The 23669-nt window shown below is 45.6% G+C and overlaps 2 protein-coding genes across 2 annotated transcripts; one reads left to right on the top strand and one right to left on the bottom strand.

Annotated features, from left to right (window-relative positions):
- Positions 1–2949: 2949 nt before the first annotated feature.
- On the bottom strand, positions 2950–4166 carry F5J12DRAFT_786867 (uncharacterized protein; the record flags this gene model as incomplete). Its single annotated transcript, XM_051743541.1, has 6 exons — positions 2950–2997; positions 3027–3161; positions 3373–3439; positions 3539–3565; positions 3607–3817; positions 3953–4166. The coding sequence occupies 6 exons, from the start codon at positions 4164–4166 to the stop codon at positions 2950–2952; spliced, it is 702 nt and encodes a 233-aa protein (XP_051594826.1).
- A 13456-nt stretch (positions 4167–17622) lies between these two features.
- On the top strand, positions 17623–17802 carry F5J12DRAFT_691947 (uncharacterized protein; the record flags this gene model as incomplete). The annotated part of the gene is made up of 1 exon (XM_051740392.1): positions 17623–17802. A coding segment is annotated over one exon (180 nt), but the record flags the coding sequence as incomplete, so codon positions are not given.
- Positions 17803–23669: the final 5867 nt, after the last annotated feature.

Raw genomic sequence — 23669 nt, 5'->3', positions numbered from 1 at the left:
TTATTCCAGAATACTTTTGGCTGAACACCTTCACTCTGTTCAGCATTCCCTGTCCAGTCATCACTCTCTTGTCTTCTCCTGCATAACTTGTCATCAACTTGTGCCAGGAGCACTCCACTTGAAGTCCCCCCCCCCCCACTTTAGATTTTTCTGCACTCCAGGTTCTGTGGAGGCAAACCACCACTTTCTCACATTTGTCCTTGGTGTTGGATTTGTTTGGTTTTCACCAGCTTTTCACACTTTGACTCACAATGCATCTGCTCTTTCTGACCCTAATTCTCTTCTTCTGATCATTTCTCTTCCTGATTTCTCCATAGATACTTTCCCTGCTCTGGTCAACTCAGGCTCTTCACACTGCTTTACAGTCTTTACTGGACTGCCTCTACATGCATGTTGTCTCTTGATCCTGTGACATCATGTGTTCACTGTGTCCAGTATTGCCCCCATTGCCATTAGCTTGAAGATGACACTCTTCAATGATGAATTAGGCTTTATGTTACCCTTGAGTAGCAATGACCCTCAACTGCCCATGATCATATGCCTCCTGATCTCCCAAGCACTGATTGTGCCTCATTCTCAGTTATATCAAATTTGAACACAGATTTGCTACCATCCCCCTTCCTGGCATTGGTGTGCCATTCCACTCCCATTACTTGTGGGCTGGTGTGGTGCATTTATTACTTGCATTCATGCATCCTGCAGGTTGTTTTAAGTGCTGTTATATTTTGTTGCTGGAAGATGTTCAAATCAACACACTGCAATTCCCTGGCCATCATGCCCACATGGTTGGATACCAGTTTGATGAAGGTGAACAAGGACTATACCATACCCTTGATGGGCTCCTCAGGTCCAAGGTCAAGGAATGGGTAAAGCAGGACATAGTGAAGACTCACTTTGCTTGTGTGTTGTAGTGGTGTTGTCAATGAAAATGTCAATGTCTCTGCATCATCATCTTCTGATTCATTGGGTGGGCTAAGTCAGCATATCAGAGAATTGATCTCTTGACCAGACTTCATCTGGAAGCCAATGATGACAACACTGGACATAAGGATGTACCTTCTGTTGTACAACTATGACCAAACCCAACAGTAAGGCATTCCAGTACACAAAGGCAGTGAAATTTTCTAGTCATAAATCTGTGTCTGGAATATGCAATGTTCCAGCCCTGTCAGCAAAGATGAGACAGCTGGTCAACCTTCTCAAGATCAATGCTGATTTGGCAGGCTGAGGAAAAATGATCATATTCTTGTACTTCACATCCTTGCTGGATTTGGTACAAAAGTTCCTCAGTGCCAAAAGGCTTCATACTTACTTGCTGACATATTATTTAGATGATGGATCTATGAGTCCATCTGAATGTGAGCAGAACTTGGAGTACATTAGGAATGACATGGACATGAAATGTATGCTTGTATCTATCAAGGCAGGTGGTATAGGGAAGATGAAGTCTTCACCTATGGTAATTCAGTTTCTGGGGTCTGGAGGGAAGGGAAAGGAGATCAGTGTTCTAGGAGGGCTAAAAGGGAGGGGGCACATTCTTTTTTGGTGTTTTGTGCTTTCTTTTTATATGTCCTTGAGAGCTTAGTGACAAGTGGCCGCATTGCTGACTAAGCATGTGCACTGTGTTCGCACGAGTCCGAGCTACTGTACAACACATGTACAAGGGAGGAGAAGTATAGAATATAGACTTGCACAAGGCAAGGAATTGAAGGTCAAACAGGAACAGGAGTGCACAAAGAGCCAAGTATTAGCATTGTTTTGTCTTCCCTTATTTCACCCAAATTCTTCAGGACAAAGCCCCTTTGGGTCAAGACTACACTTGGCCTATCTAACTAATTTTTCCAGGTTACTAAAAATCAATTCTCTTCAGCAGTATTGGTCAGTCATAATGAGGAACTGTGTTACTGAGTCATCTGCTTAGAGTTGCTCTGGGGTTAGACTTGATTGTGTGTAATAATGTCATCCTGCTAGAACCATGGTGGAATCCAGCAGTTGAAGTATGTGGTCACCCCATTTTCACCTTGAATGGTTTGGACACTCAACCATGTGAATAGGAACAGGCTTTTGATTATGTGCATTGAATTGGCCAACTTCTGCTGGTGAACATTTACAAGCTGATGGTAGAGGACAGTGTGGTGGAATGAATGTTAGAGGTTGTTGAGGCCAATGGCATGGCATCAGCAGATGTTACATGACTGATGCATGCACAAGCTCCAGGATAAGAAGAAACATTAGCAGATGCCACTCTCAGTGGCAATACAATGCTGGACATGACCCCAGATATCAAAGATGTTGAATGTCTCTTTCAAGTGGCAATCTAGAGAAGATAAGGATGGATTTGCATAGTTACTCACTGCAGGCCATTTTGACCAGTACTGGATATGATGTGGTCATATGACTAAACCATAGGTAATGTAATTCAAAAGACGCATTTGCCAACTTTGTGAGACAAGGCAGAGCCAGTGCTTGATCAGAAATCCATATTGTCTGATCCCCAAAGCTGTTAATCTCTTCTGCATGGTTTTCTAAATCTGAGTTCAAGGTGAGATGATTAGTTGTTCAGGTCAGTTGTGGGTATGTGGGTATAACACTGCCAATTTGTAACATTACACAAACAAAATACCAAATGCCCACTGGGCACTCCTGGATGCTACACATCAGGTCCAGCAGTATACATGGATATAGCTTTACATAGCTTTACAATGCTATATAAAGCCATTAACTATGGTGAGCCCAAGCATGGTCAATGGAAAATCAAGGAATATTGGGGTATAAGGCCAGCAGGGATGCAAGTTCAATGACTCCAGACCTGAGGAAGGACTGGCCAGGCATGCAGGTACAATGTGGCAGCTCATTGAAGTCTAACCACAAACATCTGCTATCATTAATGGACTAACTGCTGATGTTGCATTGCATATACCAGTGTTTGGTTTCCTAAGCCCTATAGCATCAATCATTGCAGTGCAGGCCATGGGCCTGTCTGATGGGATCATCCCCCTACATGATGACCATGCCAGCATGCAAACCTTCTGATTGGCTGAGACACTCTTTGTCAGCTCCAACTCTGAGCTTGTGCTCTTCATGAGCTTGGCACAGGGCCTCTCTTGTGTCTGATTGCTGTCCAGGATCTGGGTGGTGTTGAAAGGGTTCACAGGAAGGCTCTGAAAACAGGTTCATGATCCTCAACACTTGGTAAGAAGATCTTATTGTCCATGTTAGTCTCTTCCCCTTGTGATTGGAGACTGTCTGCATCACTATCAGATACATGCGACCTGACCTGCTTAGCACCTTCTAAAAATCTGATGCTATAATGACTGTATCCTTAGTTTTGTGCTTCCCCCCTGAGAAAAACAGTCATTTGGGAGGGCATACCTCTAGTGGTTCATAGTCAGGATGATCAATGGGTAGCCTCAATGCCACTACTGCATCTGGTGAAACACTATACAATGGGTTTGCCATCATTGCCTTTTGCCCACATTGTAATGGATGTGGATGATTAATGGATGATTGATCAGAGTTGGCCAGCAACAAGACTTACAATACATATGTGATAGTCAGCCTCTCCCTGCAAGACAATTCAGGTGTAGGTTCCCCCTCTTCACAGACAGGAGAACTGGTTCACATGCCTCATCATCCAAACAATCCCATTCACTTGGGCCCTTCTTGTGCAGCACTTTGGTGCTGCTGAGGGAAGGATTGTCAGGTGAGTCATGGGTAGGCAACTTCCTGGGCCATGTTTTCTTCACTTTCCGGGTGGGGTTTTTAGTGAGGGCCAGTGGGGCTTGTACAAGGAGTTTGCAAGGGGGTGTCAGCAGAGCTGCTGTGGGTGATTCAATGAAAGTTACACAATTCAGATGGTCCCAAGGTAGATGGCAGGATGGAGGTGAGGACATGGGCCCTTTGAAGATGTAGCATAGTAGCACAGGACAGGGAGGAGACTCAAGCAGCTCACCCTGTTCTGACTCCTTTTTTCCCTTTTTGCTACCCTGATGCTTAATACATCCCATCTGAAATGCTATCTCCTCTTCCTCATAATTGCCATGACTAGAAAGCACAAATGTTGTGCACTTTATGGGGATGATGAGTAGCTGACTGGCTTCACCACTGTTTTTGCTCTTGACATGGGTGATGCATATGGTGTAAGCACTGTTATCACTTGATGCCATGTCATTGTTACTATCACTCTCATCAGTGACATGTCTTGAGGTGGGTGAGCATGTCTGCCCAGTGAATGTTTGTGGAAAGCATGTGGTGGGATTGGAAGCAATGCAACAGACACAGAGCATGTTAGGGAGTGTCAAGTTGGGAAATCTGAGATTGGAGGAAGCTGAACTGGTGATGAGTCTAGGACAGGCTTTTCTTGCATTGATGTTGTGTGATTACAGCTGTGCTCAGATGAGTTTGCCATGAGAGAAATCTGAGGTTGAGGACAGGAATGGAATGGAGAAGACCAGAAATCTTTGCAATGGTGCCCTGCAGTCAAGTCTGGGGTGTCCAAATCTAAAGGACTTAAGACATTACCTGCTCTGGTTCATGAGATATTTCAATTCTGAGGTCCATGAGGGGTAATCTTTGAGCAAAGGAACACAACAGTAGGAGTTGGAATTTATTATGATGGTGCCCTGCAGTCAATTCCAGGGAGCCCAAATCTGAAGAAATGAAAACCCTAGCTTCTTTCATGAGATATTTCGATTCTAATGTCAGTACTGTCAGGCAAGGATGCAGCAGCAATTTTTACATTTTTCTCTCATGGCAAACTCATCTAAGCACAGCAGTATCTAGCACATCCTCATTCCATGTGCTAACCCCAGAGGACTGGGGTAGGTGTAGGTGTACATGCTTATTACACCCATTCCTTGCAAGCAATGGAACACTGAACAGCCATTCAGTGTCTTGCAAAGATGTCAGACTTTGTGCAGGTAGTCAACAGATTCAAATATAGGGGGCTGGTGCATGTAAATGATCTTGTCATCAGTGAGTGTGATGTTTAGATATGTTCCTTTGATGTTGATCTGATGGAGTTCTATATCAGAGTGAGCAGCCACTGCAAGTATGATGCAGATGGATGTGAACATTGCCACTGACTTTGTTGGGTACCAATACAGTGGCTACTTTGTACACTGAGATACTCATAACTTCATTAGGGGAGGCTATGCATGTCACATCTCAAAGAGATCACTTTTGGATCAAAGTGGGATAACAGAGAGGCAGCACTGATCTGATGCCAATATAGTACATCCAAAAGCAGACAGGGTGAGTCAGATGTCAACAGGGGTCAAGCTTTGGGGGTCTGTGGGGTGACAGGAGCATAGGGGATCACAACTTTCCCCCCATAACTGTCCTCTCAGTGAAGCAAATAAAAACTTCATGAATGAGGCTCTATTGGAAGAGAGGATGAAGGGGGAGCATCTTCTGCTGTATCTTGCAATAAGGAGGCAAGATGTGCATCATATACTCATCATGGATGAAATTAGGGAGAGTAGAGAACAGTAGATTATACTGTAGCTGTCGCAATTCTGGAAGAATGATGGATGAGACTGGTATGAAGACATTGCAGGGAGCAGGGAGGAAGGATCCATATGCTTCTTGGAATGGAGAGACTCAAACAACCACATAAGACCTTTCCAAGTGAATGACAGACTTGAGGCAACCAAAGAATGTCCTCCTAGAGGTCATACTGACAAAAAGAACATGCTGTCCAAGCTGGATGGGCTGAGAGGGGGCAGACAAGGATGGGATGTACCAGGACACTTCAGGACAGAAGCTGGTAGGAACTCCTGGTAGATATATGTAGCCATGGTCCCTAGCAAAGGGGACAAGCAAAATGATTGACATGGAGCCAGCCATATCAGAAGAATTAGTGAAATGAGCATCTTTTGGAGGGAGTGCTGTAGAAATGTGTGGAGTCCAGTGCTTGGACTGTTCCTTTTTTGGATGTCCTATGTTACCCATTCATATGTCCTCCATCCACCCTTCATTCATTGTCTAGGAAGTTTTACTTGAAAATTTATGAGTCTCCATATGTCAGTTCCAATTCTGGTTACTGTACCTCCATAGTAGTATAAAAGCATGTATTGTACTCCAATGTTCTTCAGTACAAATATTGACTTAGTTCCTACTCCCTCTGTCTCCATCTTCTGCCTGTTGGAGTTACCTCTGACTTTCTGTCTGTGCTCTCCCTCTGAAATACAAGGGCTGAGATCATGCAAGGGGGTAGTGCAAGAGCTAAACCTGATGCCCTCATTCTGCTCTGCCTCTGTCTCAGTGGACTTCATTCCTGCCAACACTCCACCAGTCAGAATCCTGCTCTCCTGTGTCAGACTTGCTTCCAAACCTCTCCCCAGACCTCATCTAGCATTGGAGTTGGTCAGAGTAGGCCTGGACTTGACAGTATATTTGTACTCACACTTGCATGATCTCATTTTCTGTCTTCCAAAAAACTTACACCATTATGAGAACTCAAGCTCAATCCCAGAGAGAGGTCACTGAGAACCTTGCTGCAGTGCTAGCTAATTCATGTTGACTCCCTTCTGTCATTGAACAATTCCAATCCTTCTCCACTCAACACTGCTCTCATGCTGAAGGTGAAAGTGCTTTGCAAGCTGGTCACTCCAACCTCCACCCAACAACCTTCTATACTCCATCTCCTCATAACTGAGATGATAGAGCTGACCCTGACCCTGATTATCCTGATGGTGATCCCAATGGCAGGGGCAGCAGTGATGGGGATATCCCCAAAGACCTGGCTGAGCCACCAGAGGATCCCTTCATAGCTCTTGCTAGAACTGTCCATGCACTTGCATGGTCTAGTTTGTGCACTGGGGACTCTGCTCTGAAAACCAAAGTCTGTGAGCCTGACACCTTCAATGGGTCTGACCCTAAGAAACTCCACAAGTTCCTCATACAATGCAAGCTGAACTTTCAAGACTGCCCCCACACATTCCACTCCAACAGGGCAAAGGCTACCTTCGCTCAGTCTTATCTTAAGGGTATGGCTCTGGCTTGGTTCAAGCCAGACCTACTAAACCCCAACAATTATGACTGCCTGCTCTGGATTCTGGATGGATGACTATCATGAGTTCTTACACAAGCTCACAACCAATTTTGGTCTGCATGATGCCATCCAACAACTCAAGAACCTTACTATGAAGGATGGCTCTTGAATTACCAAATATCTCACGGAGTTCAATCACTGGGCTTTGCAGGTCAAAGACTATGGTGTCAGTGCACTCTGCCACTGCTTGTATAATGGACTTCCAGACTGCATCAAGGATGAGATCACTTACATTGGAAAGCCTTCTACCCTTGCACAACTCCACAAACTCGCCCAGACCATCAATGCATGCTACAGAGAATGTAAAGCAGAAATTTTGCACACCACCAATCTGCCACTGACAAGTTGCAGTCTTCCAACTCTGACAACAAGTCTAAATCATTGTCCTCCACCTCTGCTCCAAAGTCTGATGCCAAAGGCAAGGGCAAACAGAAAGATCTGCCCAAGTCTGATATTGCCCACCTCCTGGGCAAGGATGGCAAACTCACCTCTGTTGAATGCCAGCACAGGATGAAGAACAACCTCTGCCTCTTCTGTGGCAAGGCTGGCCACTCCAATAAGGACTGCCCCAAGTCTACCTCTCACACAGCCAAAGGTCATGCAGCTACAGCTGGAACTCTGCCTCCTCTGCCCATGGAGAAGGCAGAGCCAAAAAATTAGTCTGCTCCTCCAGGGAGCTCACACAGCCTGGAGGAAGCATTCACCACAACTGTGTGCAACCAGACATCTGACCCAATGTGTCTGCTCTTTCTAGTCCCAATGCTTTACTTTGGTCTGTAACTCTCCTTGATTATTTTGTTGATACTAGTGGCATTCAAAATAAATCTGAGTCAAACAAATTTGGCCCAGGAATCAGTGTGAGCATGGCAAGCGGGTCCAGTGCATGTGGTTTAATTCAAGCTCCGCTTGAAAATGCCTCCCCATCGTCCATGCACAAGACGCTCTGCAGGCCTGCAAGCAAGACGGACGACTATGATGGCATCAACTCCCCCTCAGATTCCAGCCAGAAACGCAGATTCTAATCCTCCTTTCCCTTCTCAAGTTATATCCCCGCCCCAAAATACGATCTCTATGTCCCAGAGAGGGAAGCCAAAGACCAGGGGATCCAAGTCCCAGGCTACTGGCTCTCGCAAGCAAATGACAACTACCCTGGGAGGTCCTCTGCAGGAATCGAGGGAAACCATTTTCTGGGAACAATATCCCCACCTCACTAGCACACTCCTGAGCTGGCTCTTACAACATCCTGCTGATTGTGCCATCCTATTCAGCAGTGCTAAGTAGTGAAGTGTGCAAGAAGGCTCTGCTTCCCTCAGAAAGCCCCATGGGTGAATGAAGAAAGAAATTCATGCTGTCATTGCAAAGGTGCTTTTTGTGAATGATCCAGAATATTGCAGTGGGTATGAGATGCAGCCAGAGAAGTTCAATACGAGTGTCTATGCATGCCTTGCAACGTATGTCTTTATCTAATGATGGGAGATGGCATAACTCAATGGTCAATGCAGGTTAAAGAAGAGATATCGAGAGCAACTTGATCGTTTCAAGTCCACTGGTGGCAGGATCATTCCTGGTGATGTGAGGTATCCAAACCTGCTGGGTGAGTCTGTTAGATCATGTTCCCATTCGGTCCCACTGATGATCTGGTTTCAGTTGATGCCATTGTGCATTTCCCTTGGTTCGAGGAATGTGATCAAATGTGGAGGGGAATTCCATCAATCAACACCCAACCACAAAACTCTACTCCTGGCCTCAATTGTGCTGGCAATTTTCTTGCAATTATTCAACCTGATTCCCCCTCTGTTCCCCCCCCCCCTCCCTCCGGTACTTCCCAGTCTGTGCCAGATTTGTTTGGAGAGTGTGATGACGATGAGACCATGGTCCAGCAGATGGAACATCCAGGTTTTCCTGGTGTCGTCACTGATGATGACTGCATGTGTATGGAAGAGGAGGAAGAGGAGGCCAGTGGCGATGAAACAAGAGGGCATGATATCGATGAAGAAGAATGTGACAATGACTGGATGCATGATTCTTCCCTCCTGACAGCAGGCCCAAGCCAATCAAATACTTTTTTGCCAGTGGTCCCATCTTTTGCTAAGGCAAGTTACTGATATCTCCTAAGTGGTCACACTGTACAAAAACTAACATGAACAATCTAGTCTTTCAGTGGCCCAAGTGACTTTCATAATCGGCAACCTAATCCTCCTGCTATGAAGCACAAGACACCATCCTGGGAAAATCACAGTATGTTCTGCTCTTCCCCATACCCCAAGCATGTCCTGTCATCGACTTCAACAGTCACATCAACGTCGTCGCCACTGTCTATCGTCACTAAGAGTCATGGCCATGGTCCTGGTTCTGTGGCATCAGGGGGAAGCTCAGGAAATGCAAGATCTGTCTCCAAGTTCAAGGTCACGCTAGCAGAGAAGTTGCAAGGACTTTCAGGAGATACTTCTGACCGAGAATACCAGATCGCTCTTCTCAAGAATGAACATCACATCACAAAATATAACATGCACATGCGTATGAAGGAGATTGAGCATGATGAGTGTGAGCGTCAGTGCGAACGTAGTGAAGCTGACAAGATCCACCATTGCATACTGGAGATGCGGAGCCATGACATCCAGCTCTGCAAGCTGGATGCAGAGGCATTTTCTAGGGAATCCGAGGTCCTCAAGCTCAAGCTGAAGCTTGTGGAGATCAAGGCTCAGAAGGCCCTCACTGCTGGTGGCCAAGCATTGTCCTCTGCTACTCCTACATCATCGATAATTACTCCTGCAGATCTTCCTCCATCCCTTACCTGATGTCGCTTGTAGGACAAACGAGTATGTTTTATCCATTTGTCCAAGTTGTCACCGTCGCCCTTTGTTTTTTTTTACAAAATGCAAAATGTATTCAGATTCATATCCCTCTCTCCACGATCAACCTCTCCATTAAGTGTGCGCAGAATTGTTGTCCTACTGATCCTGGTTCTAGGGCCAGCAGCATATCATTGTCATTCCCTTCATCAAGCTCCCCTTCCCTCATTGCCCAATCCATCGTTTCTTGCCCCAACTCTTCACAGTGCCTTTCTTCAAATTGCACAACCATATTGTGCAGGATAAAGCAACATGTTATCCAGTACACAGCCAGATCCATATTCCCCGGTTTGTTACCAATTTTGATACGGAGTTCTCTCAGTGACTGAAACCGGCCTTTCAAGGCCACAAATGCATGCTCTACCCTGACTTGAATCTTCTGAATTGTCAAGGATGTGCCATGGAACACTTGGTAAGTACATACCAACGATTATATGTGTTCTGATGCTTTGTCAAGTTCCCCCCTCATGGCTTTTTAAACAGCACAACACACCACTTCTCCAAGGGATATGCTGTATCAGCCCAAGTCCAGTGTCTGTGTGGCATAACACTGATTGGATCCTTGAAGATCCACGTTCCCTGAAATGCATATGCATCATGGACACTCCCCAGATTCCCCAGCGCATAATCAACAATGGCCAAGTTGTGCAGCATTATTACAACCTGCATGCCCATAAGTTGTCTGTTTCTGCATGACATCATACTCACCTACCTGACAGTTTGGTGAGAAATTTGATTTGCAGTCATAGTAGCTGTCAGCGAATGACTTCAGTTGCACATAAAGGTTAACAGTCATTCCATCCACAGCAAAAACTCTGTTTCTCCAAGACCAGCAAGTTCATGACTCCGCAAATTCTCGTGCATGCCTCAGTTCTGGGGATCGCACATCTGGCACATAAATGAAGTTGTTGTGCTTGTCCAGCAGCGCTGCCATTACCCGGTGAGTACAATTGATGACTGTTCCGACACTAATGCCTGCCCACTGGGCAGCATCCTCAGGTGAAGATGCATTACCATAGTGCCCCATGCAGAAAAGGAAAATTGCGAGTTGAACGGCCACAGGTAATTGTTTGTTGTTCGACTTGTTCAAAAATATGTAGTGGTCACTAATTTGGTCTAAAATGTCATCGAATATCACAGGATTGACGCGCAATTTTTTCCAGAACAAGAGTGGTCGGTGGATAGCAAAATGATCAAGGAGTGGCAGTTGAGATGCATGCATCATTGGTACACCTGGTTGCTCGAAGACTTGTGCCATGTGGACCTCATCATAGAGTGCCTGAATGGTCTGCAGTGCTGCTGTATATGGAGCAGTTATCCTCTTCACAGAATGGAGTGAGCTGAGGGATGAGGATGACGAGGCAGACATGGATGAAATTGGAGATAAGATCATCGGGGACAAGGGTTCAGACAAGACATCTGTCCAGTCACCATCTGACATGCTAGAATCAGAGTCATTGTCATTGGCCTCCATGTAAGTCCCTAGCTGCTGCAACTGCATTTCGGTGACTCTGACTGCTGCATTGCCCAGGATCTCTAGGGTCTCTTGATGAGCAGACTTATGGACCATTGTGGCAGAAGGAGGACAGTGTTATCTACTCATATCTAATACCATATCCAAGCTGCCCCCTACAAATATCACTCGTGAGTGAATGTTTGAACTTAGATGTTGAATATAAAAAGACATGATGTCATGCTGTGTAGCACAGCACTCCAAAAACGCAAAGTGAGCGGAGGTTTAAAAAATCGGAACTTGAAATTTGTCAAAGTCGTGGCTGAAGTTTCTGCTAGGGTTTAGTGCCAAACTTAGCCAACTCAGCTAGGGTTTAGTGCCAAAATCACTCCAACTCAGTTTATTTTGAGCACCACTACTGTTTCTGCATTGATCAATTCTAGCTCTTCTCATTGTTTCATAGACCTCTCCATAATCAAAAAATATGCTATTCCTGTTTCCTCTGTTTCTCCACCAATTCTGCTCTGCTTGTTTGATGGTAGTACAAATGCTGTCATTTCCCAAGAAGTAGATCTTTCCCTACACTTTCCTTCCAGCAATGTCAACTCTGTTTCATTTTATGTTACTCCATTGGATTCTTCATGTTCACTGGTATTAGGACACAACTGGCTCACATGCTTCAATCTATTGATTGACTGGGTATTGGGCAGTGTATCATTCAAACCACTGTTACAGGGAATGCCAACACCCCAGGCACCTTCATCACCTTCTGCTGTGACCAAGGACAACCATGACTTGGGAGTAGTCCTGGACATGGCCAGGGGTTGGCTGGGGGGTTTTGCTCTGGTGCTGGGAAGACATGATGATGGGGAGAAAGGATGAAGGTTCAGTACCCTAACACATGTTTTTAAGCAGTTCTTCAGACTCCAACAGAGCTCTGCCACGGCTAAAGCCATTATCCTCAAGGCATCAAAATAATTTCAAATGATCAACTTGTGTTGATCTTGTCCCATATATGCAGCCTTCAGGGGTTCAGGCCCTAAGGGGGGGCATGTCATGACCATGTGTTCATCCTAAGTCCTCACTCACTCTGCACCCCTTTTCACCAGTCATTCACTCACTCCACACCAACTCTGCCTGCCCCCTGGTGTTTACAAGTCATCTCCACTCCAACTGCTGTCAGACTTGTACTGCTCTCCTACTGGACTGTGTGGACTGTTCTCTGAGGAGTCATGTGACTACCCTTCAGACTTCTCCCTGACAGCACACAGTCAGGTACTCTGCAGTGTACACACTGCATGGTCCACTGCCTGGACTGTTCCTTTTTTGGATGTCCTATGTTACCTGTTTGTATGTCCTCTGTCTACCCTTCATTTGTCATCTAGGAAGTTTTACTTGAAAATTTATGAGTCTCCATATGTCAGCTCCAATTCTGGTTACTGTACCTCCATAGTAGTATAAAAGCATGTGTTGTACTCCAATGTTCTTCAGTACAAATATTGACTTAGTTCCTACTCCCTCTGTCTCTGTCTTCTGCTTGTCAGAGTTACCTCTGACTTTCCATCTGTGCTCTCCCTCTGAAATACAAGGGCTGAGATTGTGCAAGGGGGTAGCACAAGAGCTAAACCCAATGCCCTCACTCTGCTCTGCCTCTGTCTCAGTGGACTTCATTCCTGCCAACACTCCACCAGTCAGAGTCCTGCTCTCCTGTGTCAGACTTGCTTCCAAACCTCTCCCCAGACCTCATCTAGCATTGGAGTTGGTCAGAGTAGGCCCAGACTTGACAGTTGGTATTTACATATACATAGTACTTGCATGAAATCATATACCTATGCACCATCTGATAGGAGTGCTTATGCTGCACCAATAAGTAACTGATGCTCCCTATTATAACCAGTTGGCTGAGTAGGGTCAAAACTTCCAGTGTGGTGGAGCCTCTGAATGCCAACAGTAAGTGCATCAATGAGAGCCTCCAGTGGCACACCTTCCACCAGACCAACACCTGTCAACAGCAATCTCAGCAGCTCCATAGTTTCCTGAAGCTGTTCAAGGCCAGAAAATGTCCCAGCCAAATATCATGCAGCAGCTGTGCAACAACTGACAACATCCTTGAGTGCTTGCATCTGGCTGTCTAATCTCAAGATGTGCCACCTGTTCAGACCCACCACTGTAAGGATGTCAGTAAGTACATCTGACTTCTTGACCATCAAAACACTAGCCTCCATCGCCGCCAGGTCATGAACAACCTCTAAATGGTACTCAATGCTATCCAAATAGCCTTGGATCTCAACCACATGCCAGATAAGTAGGGACAATGAATGCTGAAACTGAAACAGGATATGATTGATTTCCTGCATGATGTGAAAATCTGAAGAAGAGCACTCATTAGAATGCAAGCTATTGCCAATACCATGACAATTTGCTGCTTTGATGGACAAAGGAGAGATCCGGTTCTGAAGCAAGTTAAGCAAATGGTTGTTGACTGTCAAAATGCTTTCCATGCTCATCAGTGAGTGAACTTCTGAGAGTAGCATATGGGAAGAACATACATGTCCACTGTGCCATGTACCTGTGCCAGAAGTTTCTGAAGGTTCTGAGATGCCTCCTTTGTGTCTGTTGATATGGCAGCAAGTTCCTCTGCAAGTGGTGTGGAAGAGCTCAAGGAACTTGCTCTCATGGTGCTAGCAAGATTGCTGACCAATAGACAGGATTCTGTCAATGCTGAGATGAGCAGGGTAACCTCAGACACATCATACAACAACCCCTCCAATGCTGAAAACTGTGTTTGAATGGTGGATGAGAACAAGGTTGTGGAATTGCCAGCTGGCACAAGGAATGGACAGAGCAAGTCAGGCAGTAAACCTAACCTGCAGGTCATGCTAGTGATGGGTTGGACCATTTTCTGAACTTGGGCAGCAATGGATGACAGGATGATGCCCAAGGCTAGGTGTCTGAGTGGAAGGAACAACAGGAAGGATGCAAATAAAAGTATCACACAATACATGAGACACATGGCCTGGCTGATAGAGGGGAAGTTCACTCTGGTGTAATGCTGGGTGGAGGTGTACATTTATCTTGAAGAAGACAAAGAACCAGAGATGCCACATTCCAGGTGTCACTAGGGAGAAACCATAAGTAATTTTGATGGGGCCATAAACTCATACTTTGTTGTGGACCTGCTGGGGGGACACCTGGCAGATCACAGAAATGTGCCCTTTGGTATTGTTATCATCACAAAGCCTGAAATGCATGAGGTAATGAGTTTTCCAGACCTGGAAAAGGAGGTGAGCAAACCAAATAACAATTTTTGATTTGTTGGAGGTCATGTGCAAGCAAGACAGCCAGAAAACAGGCCAGATAATTGGTCAAGGATTGTTAGAGGACCATTGCATGGGAACCCTGAGTATGATGAAACTATCCCAGTGATTGCCTTTATTGGATGTTTCAAGGTCATAATATGATCATGTCATCTGTCATCCATCATCTGTCATCTGCTGTTTGTCATTTGGCCACTTTGCTTCCTGAATCATGTCCACATATACAGCAAATGATGCACAACATCAGGGGATTCTCCAGTAGGTGATAATATATGTATATAAGCAATGAATTTAGCAAGCAGGCCTTTGTGCATGGAGATAGCACACAAAGACAGCATTGTATCCTCAGTTTGCAAGAGACCTCATTCCATCAAAAGGGAGTTTCTGAATTCCCAAATGTCTGGTTACAAGACTATGTCATGTCTCATCATGCAAAACTTCTGTGTCACTGAGTTGGTATCAGGCTATAAAAGTGTTTGGTGGTGCTCAGAAATGATAGGGGTGAAGCTTCAGCATCATGCATCATGGCAGCTTCCCACCATATACATATGTGTAATAAATGTTGTGAAACTGATCTTGCAGTAGTGGCTGGCTGGACAATTTTATATTTGATGCTCAGATTTGTTGGACTGTATCACCTTTGATTCCAGGATGCATAAGCAAGTCCTGGTCTGTGAGGACTTTTGTAATGCTCTCCCATTCCAGACTGCTGGTTCTGAGCATGTCTGGAGGTAATGATTGGCAATGCATTCACACAAGTAAGATTTACAGTGGTTTCTCTCCATTTTCAAAATGTTTAGTTTGCTTTCAATGTGGGATCATTAGTGGCTGGGATTGTTCTTCAGTTTTTGTTGAAGCAAGATATGATAAGGTGATTTTCACTGTTTTCTGTAGTTTATTTCTGATATTTTATGTAACTCCTGGTTATAGATGTCTTTGTTGACTAAAAGTGATGACTGTATCATGGTTTCTTGGAGCAATACAGTGTATATCCAGGGTTTCCAACAAGCTGTCAATTCTTACATAAACAGAAAAGTTGCAGCCAGTTACTGCAAGTACCATTCATAGGCACTTCAGTCAACCACCTTTGGAGACCTATTAGGTCTACATATTTTTACAGATGTATATACCTATGAGGTCTTAATAGGTCAGGTATCCCCAACCACTGGTGGGGAAAGGTTTTTCTCCAGCACCATGCCTGGGGATTCTCTAGGCCCCCTTTGGATTTCTCCACAATTAATATATGTTTCCCCAAATATGTGAGAGTGACTGGGGTCCATATGGGCCTTTTTCCAGCTGAAATAGGGTATCCATTGGACTTTCTCCATGCCAATGAGGACCCAAATGAGGGTTTCCCCAGCTGAAATAGGATCTCCATTGGACATTCTCCATGCCAAAAAGGACCCAAATGGGGGTTTCTCCAGCTGAAATAGGACCTCCATGGGACTTTCTCCATGCAAAAATAGACCAGAATGAGAGTTTCTCCAGCTGAAATAGGGCCTTAATGGGCCTTTCTCCATGCAAAAAAAAACCCAAATAGTGCTTTCTCCAGCTTAAATAGGGCACCAAAAAGGACCCAGTTGGTGCTTTCTCCAGTGTCTCCATGGGACTTTCCCCATACCAAAAAGAACCCAAATGAGGCTTTTACCAAATAGGTTGGGAGATTCTCCAAACAGGTATGGGGAATCTCCAAGCAAGTGTGGAGAATCTCCAAGTGAGTTGGGAGAATCTCCAAGCAGGTGTGGGGAATCTCCAAGTGAGTTAGGAGAATCTCCAAGCAAGTGTGGGGAATCCCCAAGTAGGTGTGGGGAATCTCCAAGTGGGTATGGGGAGTCTCCATCTAACTGTGGAGAAGTGACATTTAGTGTAAACAATTGTGTTTTTCCAAGTATTTTGTATTTTTCTCACACAAAATTCCACTTTCTGATAAGATAAGTATATGGTCATGATTGTACAATCAGGGGCTACAACTTTTATTATGATGACATCACTCCATTTACACTTCCTGGGGTGGTAATGTAGTACCAGTACTGGCTATAGTAGTTATTAGTGTTGTGTAGTGTAGGCTATGCTACACTTTGGTAGTGTGCATTTTTGACTACCATTGACTACAAAAAGTGTAGCATTGAGTGGTAGTGGTCAAGTCACATGACAAAAGATCACATGATGCAAGGTCATGTGCAGTGATCATGTGACCGATTATGTAATGGTCATGTGCACCAGTGTCATCCAAATGTGATGCTACTGCAATCACATGACAGAGAGTCACAGAGCAGTGTGGTTGACTGGTCATGATCAGGCACTTCAGGTGCCTGGGGAGGACTGTCACATGATCTTATTAGTTACATGTAGGCATGAACCCAGTGTCACATGACATCACATGACTGTACTCACTCCATGTTTGACACTGTGAACCTGGCATGTGACCAAGCCACCTCTGAATGCATGCTGTTCCAGAGTGTGGCTGTGCTACAACATCAATCATGTTACTACTCATTCATTCCTCAATGGAATGGTCTGTATTTCAGTAGGTGAACCAGTCTACATAGTACCTATATCATGTCCAAAGATGTCCAAAGATCAACCAATCAAAATCTCAGGTTGCTGAGATATAACAGGATTGAAAACAGCCAGAAAACACCCCACCATGCATCCCTTACTGGGTGCATATGCATCCAAAGGATGCTGGCAGCAAAGCCTGGTTGATGGATGGAAAGGGGTACATGGTTGCATCAAAGCCATACAAGGAATATTTGAGTGGCACTAAAAATGTGGTTGAGGTGGGTGATGTGTGGGAATGTATTACCTGATGGACTGATCACACTACAAGATCTTGGATTGCAGCAATCATCAGGCAGTGAATCAAGCAAATGCCAACTGGCAGCAGCTTGCATCCACAGGAATAGGTGGATGTGCACAGTGCCTGGCCAGCAAATGATACATTTTTATGATATTAACTGCCAGTATTGCAAAGGCTTAGCACAATGGCTACATACCAATGCCTATATATCCATGCTGGATGGCATGCAGATCTGCCCTGGCATTGGGTTGTGGCATGTTCATGGCCACTGCACAGAATGCTTTGCACAATATGCTCCCAATTGCATTGTGGATGCTGGCCAGGTGATTGCTAACTGGTCAGCACCTCTCCATCACAACCCACAATCCCATGCTGACTGGTATGACATGCTCATTAGTGTCAGCAATTAGTCTGAATGTGTTCTTGACATTCCCTCTCTTGGTCTTCAATTTGATTACCAGCCTGGCACTGTTGTAGCCTTTTCTGGCTGGCTTTTGTGGCATGGTGTGAATGAAGTGTGGCATTCTACATGTGGGACAATATTCACAACTGGCTTGGAGTCCTTCAAAGTGATTGGATGTGCATTCTGTTGGTGTGGCAGGCTCTCTCCAGCATGTAAATCACCCATGGCACATTGTATTGTATTGTATTGGTCATTATTTAATGCCCAGGGCATCCAGTATTGATTGGCACACTCCCAGTTTGAATGAAATCTATGAAATAAATACAATATTACTAGCCACCCTTCTGTGATCATATGAAGTATAGGTTATGATCTTACCCTGGTGGTAAGATATGCAGTAGACAACAATTCATGCTATGCTGCATGTCCAGTATCTATAGTAGCCTAGCTGTCTGTTGCCAAATACAGAACCATCCATGCTGGATGCCAAGTGCTGACATGAATCCTACTCAATCCTGATGTGTGCCATGGTATGTTGGGCCAATGCCAATGCCACTGGCTGCCAAGAACTGCTGGTCTATTCCTCTGCATCTAACTGTGTGCTGCCATATGCAGAACCATCCATGCCACACACCAAGCCTTGACATGGATCCTAAGCCATGTCATATCCATGACTCTCAGACTCAATCCCAGTCCAGTCTGGACCCCCAGCCCCTAACTCCAGTCAAGTCTGGTCCTAGTCCAGCCTAGAAAACCTAACTCCAGCCTAGAAAACACAACTCCAATCCTAGATAACCCAACTCAGGCCTAAATAACTCAAGTCTGGTGTTTTACCCCTATCTCTGGTCCATTGCAGCCTCCTGGCCTTGTGCTGCTCCACCCTGTTCCTCCCAGGTCCATGTCCTGGTCACCCAGACATAACTCCAGTCTGTGTTCCTTTGTTTGTACTATATTTAGCTTGGTTTGTTCACCTGACTCTGCTTACTATACAAATCCTGTGTCTGACTCTGGTTATGCCAGTCACCTGGACTTTGGCTATTAGCCTTGGCACAGCCACTGTGGCTGTCCTCACCTTGCTAATCATCTCACTAATACAGTGGCTCACAAAATTGTCCCAATGTTTGCATGTTGTTCATTAATCATGGTGTAGTGAGTGAACTATGATTATTGAGTCTGAGGTGTTGGTGGATGGATCAAAGCAGCTGGTCATGGCTCTCTGATGAGCCATATTACATAATATTTGGATAGAAACTGATGACAGAATACCCAAATGAAAATGAGAGCTCATTGGGACAATTATGTAACTTTGTGATATGCTGGGGATGTAGTCCTTGGGAACACATGTAAAAGATGATGAGATGCTCACCAATGCTTACATAATGTATCACATGGTCTACTGAATGATTTGTCAACAAACAAACAATGCCAAACAGTGATTTTGCACTACTAAGCCTCCTTGTTGTAACACAAGTCAAGAAATCACCATTCTGGCTCATCAAGGACATTCTCAGGGCAACCTCAGCAAATTCTGGTGTACACTATAGTATAATCAATATAATATGCCATCAGCACCATTGTTCAATTCAGAAACCTGCTGGCAGTTATCTCCTGCACTGTTTCCCCACCAATGCCACATGTGTCCTGGAACTAATCAGTACTGTGAGAGCTGAGAATGATGTGGAGGTCCAATCTGCCATTCATCCCATCATAAACAAACCAATCACCCATTAACTAGTGCATTTCTGTGAAGGGGAAACTGGTATGGAGGTCAGGGTGAAGCTACACCCTCTCTCACTCCAGGTACCATGGGGAGGGATATGCTACTGAGCCACCAGGTTGCACATTCCTGGCCTTCTATCTGGCAATGGATATTTCCTTTAGTCTTATATGACCAAATAACTCCTTCCCAGTGATCCCCAGTTCAGCTCAGAGTACAGTCTGGCCAACCCTCCTATGATACTGGAAGTGCCCAGGAGGGTTGTGCTTCACCTGAGCCTTCAGGCAGGCTTTTCTTGAGCTGTGATGTAGTAGTTAGTGGGTGATTGGTTTGTTTGTGATGGGATGAATGGCAGATTGGACCTCCATATCATTCTCAGCTCTCACAGTACTGATTAGTTCCAGGACACATGTGGCATTGGTGGGGAAACAGTGCAGGAGATAACTGCCAGCAGGTTTCTGAATTGAACAATGGTGCTGATGGCATATTATATTGGTTATGCTATAGTGTACACCAGAATTTGCTGAGGTTGCCCTGAGAGAATGTCCTTGATGAGCCAGAATGGTGATTTCTTGACTTGTGTTACAACAAGGAGGCTTAGTAGTGCAAAATCACTGTTTGGCATTGTTTGTTTGTTGACAAATCATTCAGTAGACCATGTGATACATTATGTAAGCATTGGTGAGCATCTCACCATCTTTTACATGTGTTCCCAAGGACTACATCCCCAGCATATCACAAAGTTACATAATTGTCCCAATGAGCTCTCATTTTCATTTGGGTATTCTGTCATCAGTTTCTATCCAAATATTATGTAATATGGCTCATCAGAGAGCCATGACCAGCTGCTTTGATCCATCCACCAACACCTCAGACTCAATAATCATAGTTCACTCACTACACCATGATTAATGAACAACATGTAAACATTGGGACAATTTTGTGAGCCACTGTAGCTTGTTAACATGTCCAGCTTTATGTTCATTACCCCAGACCAGCCTCATGTATTTAACCCCTGTACATACTTCATAGCACCTCAGTCAGAAGATCAATTTAGTATTACCCTCAACTCCATACTACATCCTGAGTCTACTCTATAGCCAAGGCTGAGCCTTAAGCTATCCCTGGCCCCTGTCCCAGACCTCTCCCCAGCTTGCATAAGTGTACAGCACATAAGCTGAGACCAAGGGAGGTAGATCCAACCCTGGACTGGCTTCCCCTTGTGCATACTCCAAGGCCAGTCAGTTTCCCATGCTACCAGCCTTGTTCCTGTGCTCCTGGCCTTAAGTCCAGTCCTCTGGACTTAACCCCTGACCTCCAGCCTTAACTCCAGTCCAACCAGACTTGGCCCCTGTCTCCTGGCCTTGACTTTGGTCACCCAGACTTAGCCCCTGGCACCCAGTCTTGAAGCCCAGTCACCTGAGGGTGAACCCATACTTGACAAGCCATTCAGGTGTGTGCTGCTGTATGTTGTGCCCATGCCACCAGCTGCCATGCATCCCCTTCAAGTCTAGCTGACTTGGCCACATTGCCAGTGTGTGCTGAGCAATCTCTGCTGGCTTCTGTGACCCTCCAAAGACCTCTGGGGCAGGTGGTTACTGCGACCAGGAGGCTGCCCTGCACTCACTGTGTTGTGAGTCTGATGGTGGGGCAATGCAAGCCAGGGCCTGCATGCCCTGCCACAAGAGAAAAAAAGGTATGTAGCTGGATCAAGGAGGACATGGTGGTGGGGCCATCATGGAAGAGAGTGGGGACAGGGAGCTCCTGAGGGGAGAAAAAGAAGAAGCTGCAAGGGAAGGGGAAGGAGAGAGTGACAGAGATGGAGGAGGTGGATGACAAGTGGGAGGCAGGTGGAGAAGATGAGGAGGAGCCAGCAACACCACATGAGGGACCCTCAGGGGCAGGGGTCTCCTCCTGGTGGGTGGAGTGGGAGTGGGAGAGGCAGCTGCAGGCTGTGGAGAGGTACACAGGCTGGACTGAGTGAGTGTGAGGCTGAGTCTGGCCAGGGTCAAGACATGACTATGACAGTTACAGTAGACACAAAGGTACTGCTCGAGGGTCTGGTTCATTCACTCAGTCTGGCCATTGCCTTCTGGGTGGTAACCCAAAGTGAAGTGAAGATGCATATCAAGGGCCTTTCCTAGAGAGCAGAAGAAGTGTGAGATGAACTCAGGACCTCTGTCAGAGGTGACATTAGCTGGTACTCCATGCTTGGAGAAGACATGGGTAAGGAAGAGCTTAGCAAGTTCAGCAGAGGTGACAGAGTCATGGGTGAGAATGAACACTGCTTGTTTTGAGAGGCAGTCCACCACCATGAGGATGGCAGAGTAGCCATTGGAGTTGGGGAGGTATTCAATGAAGTCCATGGAGATGGAGTTCCAAGGTCTCTCTGGGATGGGGAGTTGCTTCAGTAGACCATAGGGGCAGTGTTGCAGAGTTTTGCTCTGTCCACAGGTGGTGCAGGACCTGATGTAATCTTTCATGTCAGAGTGGAGGTTAGGCCACACATAGTCAGTCCCTGAAGACAAGTTCTAGGGTGTGGTTTTGCTCAAAATGGCCTGCTAGAGGATGGTCATGCTTGAACCAAAGCACTCAAAGGCAGAGATCATCAATGTCAGGGACAAAGATGCAACTGTCAAGGCAAAGCAGACCATTAGAGTCCAGGGACCACTGAGGCTTAGTTGGAATTGGGAGATGGCTGGTGGAGACAGGGTCAGAGGGTAGGGTGGAGACAATGTCAGAGTGCAAGCACTCAACATTGAAGACCATGGTGGCATGGGGCACAGGTGCCATGAGGGTAGTGGTACAGAGGGACAATGTGAGTTGCTCCTGTGTAAACACTGGGCAGAGATTGTGAGGATTTACCTGTGCATAGTCCCTATCCCCCCCTTTTGGGTAGATGTCCCAATGTCATGTAAGTGCATTGGGTTTGGCTCCTAGGTGGCCAGGTCAGAAGCAGATGGAAAGGTTGAACTGGGAAAGGTACTCCAACCAGCAGGCCTGTCAATGAGTGAGAACCTTAGAGGTGGAAAAGTACTCAAGGTTTTTGTGGTCCATCACCACATTGACAGGTAAGGCAGAACCTTCTAGGTAATGCTGCCAATGGTGGAAGGCCTCAAAGATAGCCAACAGCTCCTTGTTGTGGGTATCATAGTTGAGTTCTGGCATGGTCATGGTGTGGGAGTAGAAAGTGACTGGGCAGAGTTCACTGTCAGAGCAGGTGAGTGACAAAATACCAGCAATGGCATAGTCAGAGGCATTGGTTTCCACTGTAAGCAGAGCATCAGGGACCCAGTGAGTGAGAACAGGAGTGGAGCTGAAGGCATCCTTCAGGTGGAGGAAAGTGGAGTGGCACTCCTCAGAAAAGTTCCAAGGAGCACCCTTTTGCATGAGGTGAGTGAGCAGAATGATGATGTTGGAGTAGTTATTAATGAATTGTCTGTAGAAATTTGCAAAACCAAGGAAGGATTGGATGTCTCACACCTTCTGTGGCTCAGGCCAGTTGTGGACTGCCTGAACCTTCTTGGCAGACATAGTGAGACCAGAGGGAGAAAGAATGTAGCCAAGGTACTCAACAGAGTCAGAGTGAAACTTGCACTTTTCTAGCTTGGCATAAAGACCATGCTTTTGAAGGTGGCAGAGTACCTCTTTTACATGTTTGCAGTGTGACTCCATGTCCTGTGAATAGATTAGGATGTCATTGAAGTATACCACAACACAGACATCAAGCATGTCTGCAAAGATGCTATTAACAAATTGCTGGAAGGCTGCAGGTGTGTTAGTCAGACCAAATGGCATTACCTGCCACTCATAAGAACCATAACAAGTGCAGAAAGCTTTTTTCCATTCATCTCCATCTGCAATGAAGACCAGATGATAGGCATGGCAGAGGTCAATCTTGGTGTAGACTTTAGCATGGCTTGGAGAGTCAAGTAGGTTGGAGATGAGTGGCAGCAGATAGTGGTCTTTTTTTGTGATTTTATTGAGTCCTTGATAGTCTATACAGAGGCAGAGTGAATCGTCCTTCTTCTTTACAAAGAGGACAGGGGCACTGTGAGTGGAGGTGGACTGTT

This window comes from Pisolithus orientalis (assembly GCF_024613125.1).
Source record: "Pisolithus orientalis strain OTSU chromosome Unknown F5J12scaffold_71, whole genome shotgun sequence".
NCBI classification, from domain to species: domain Eukaryota; kingdom Fungi; phylum Basidiomycota; class Agaricomycetes; order Boletales; family Pisolithaceae; genus Pisolithus; species Pisolithus orientalis.
This window is presented reverse-complemented; position numbering and strand designations above follow the sequence as displayed.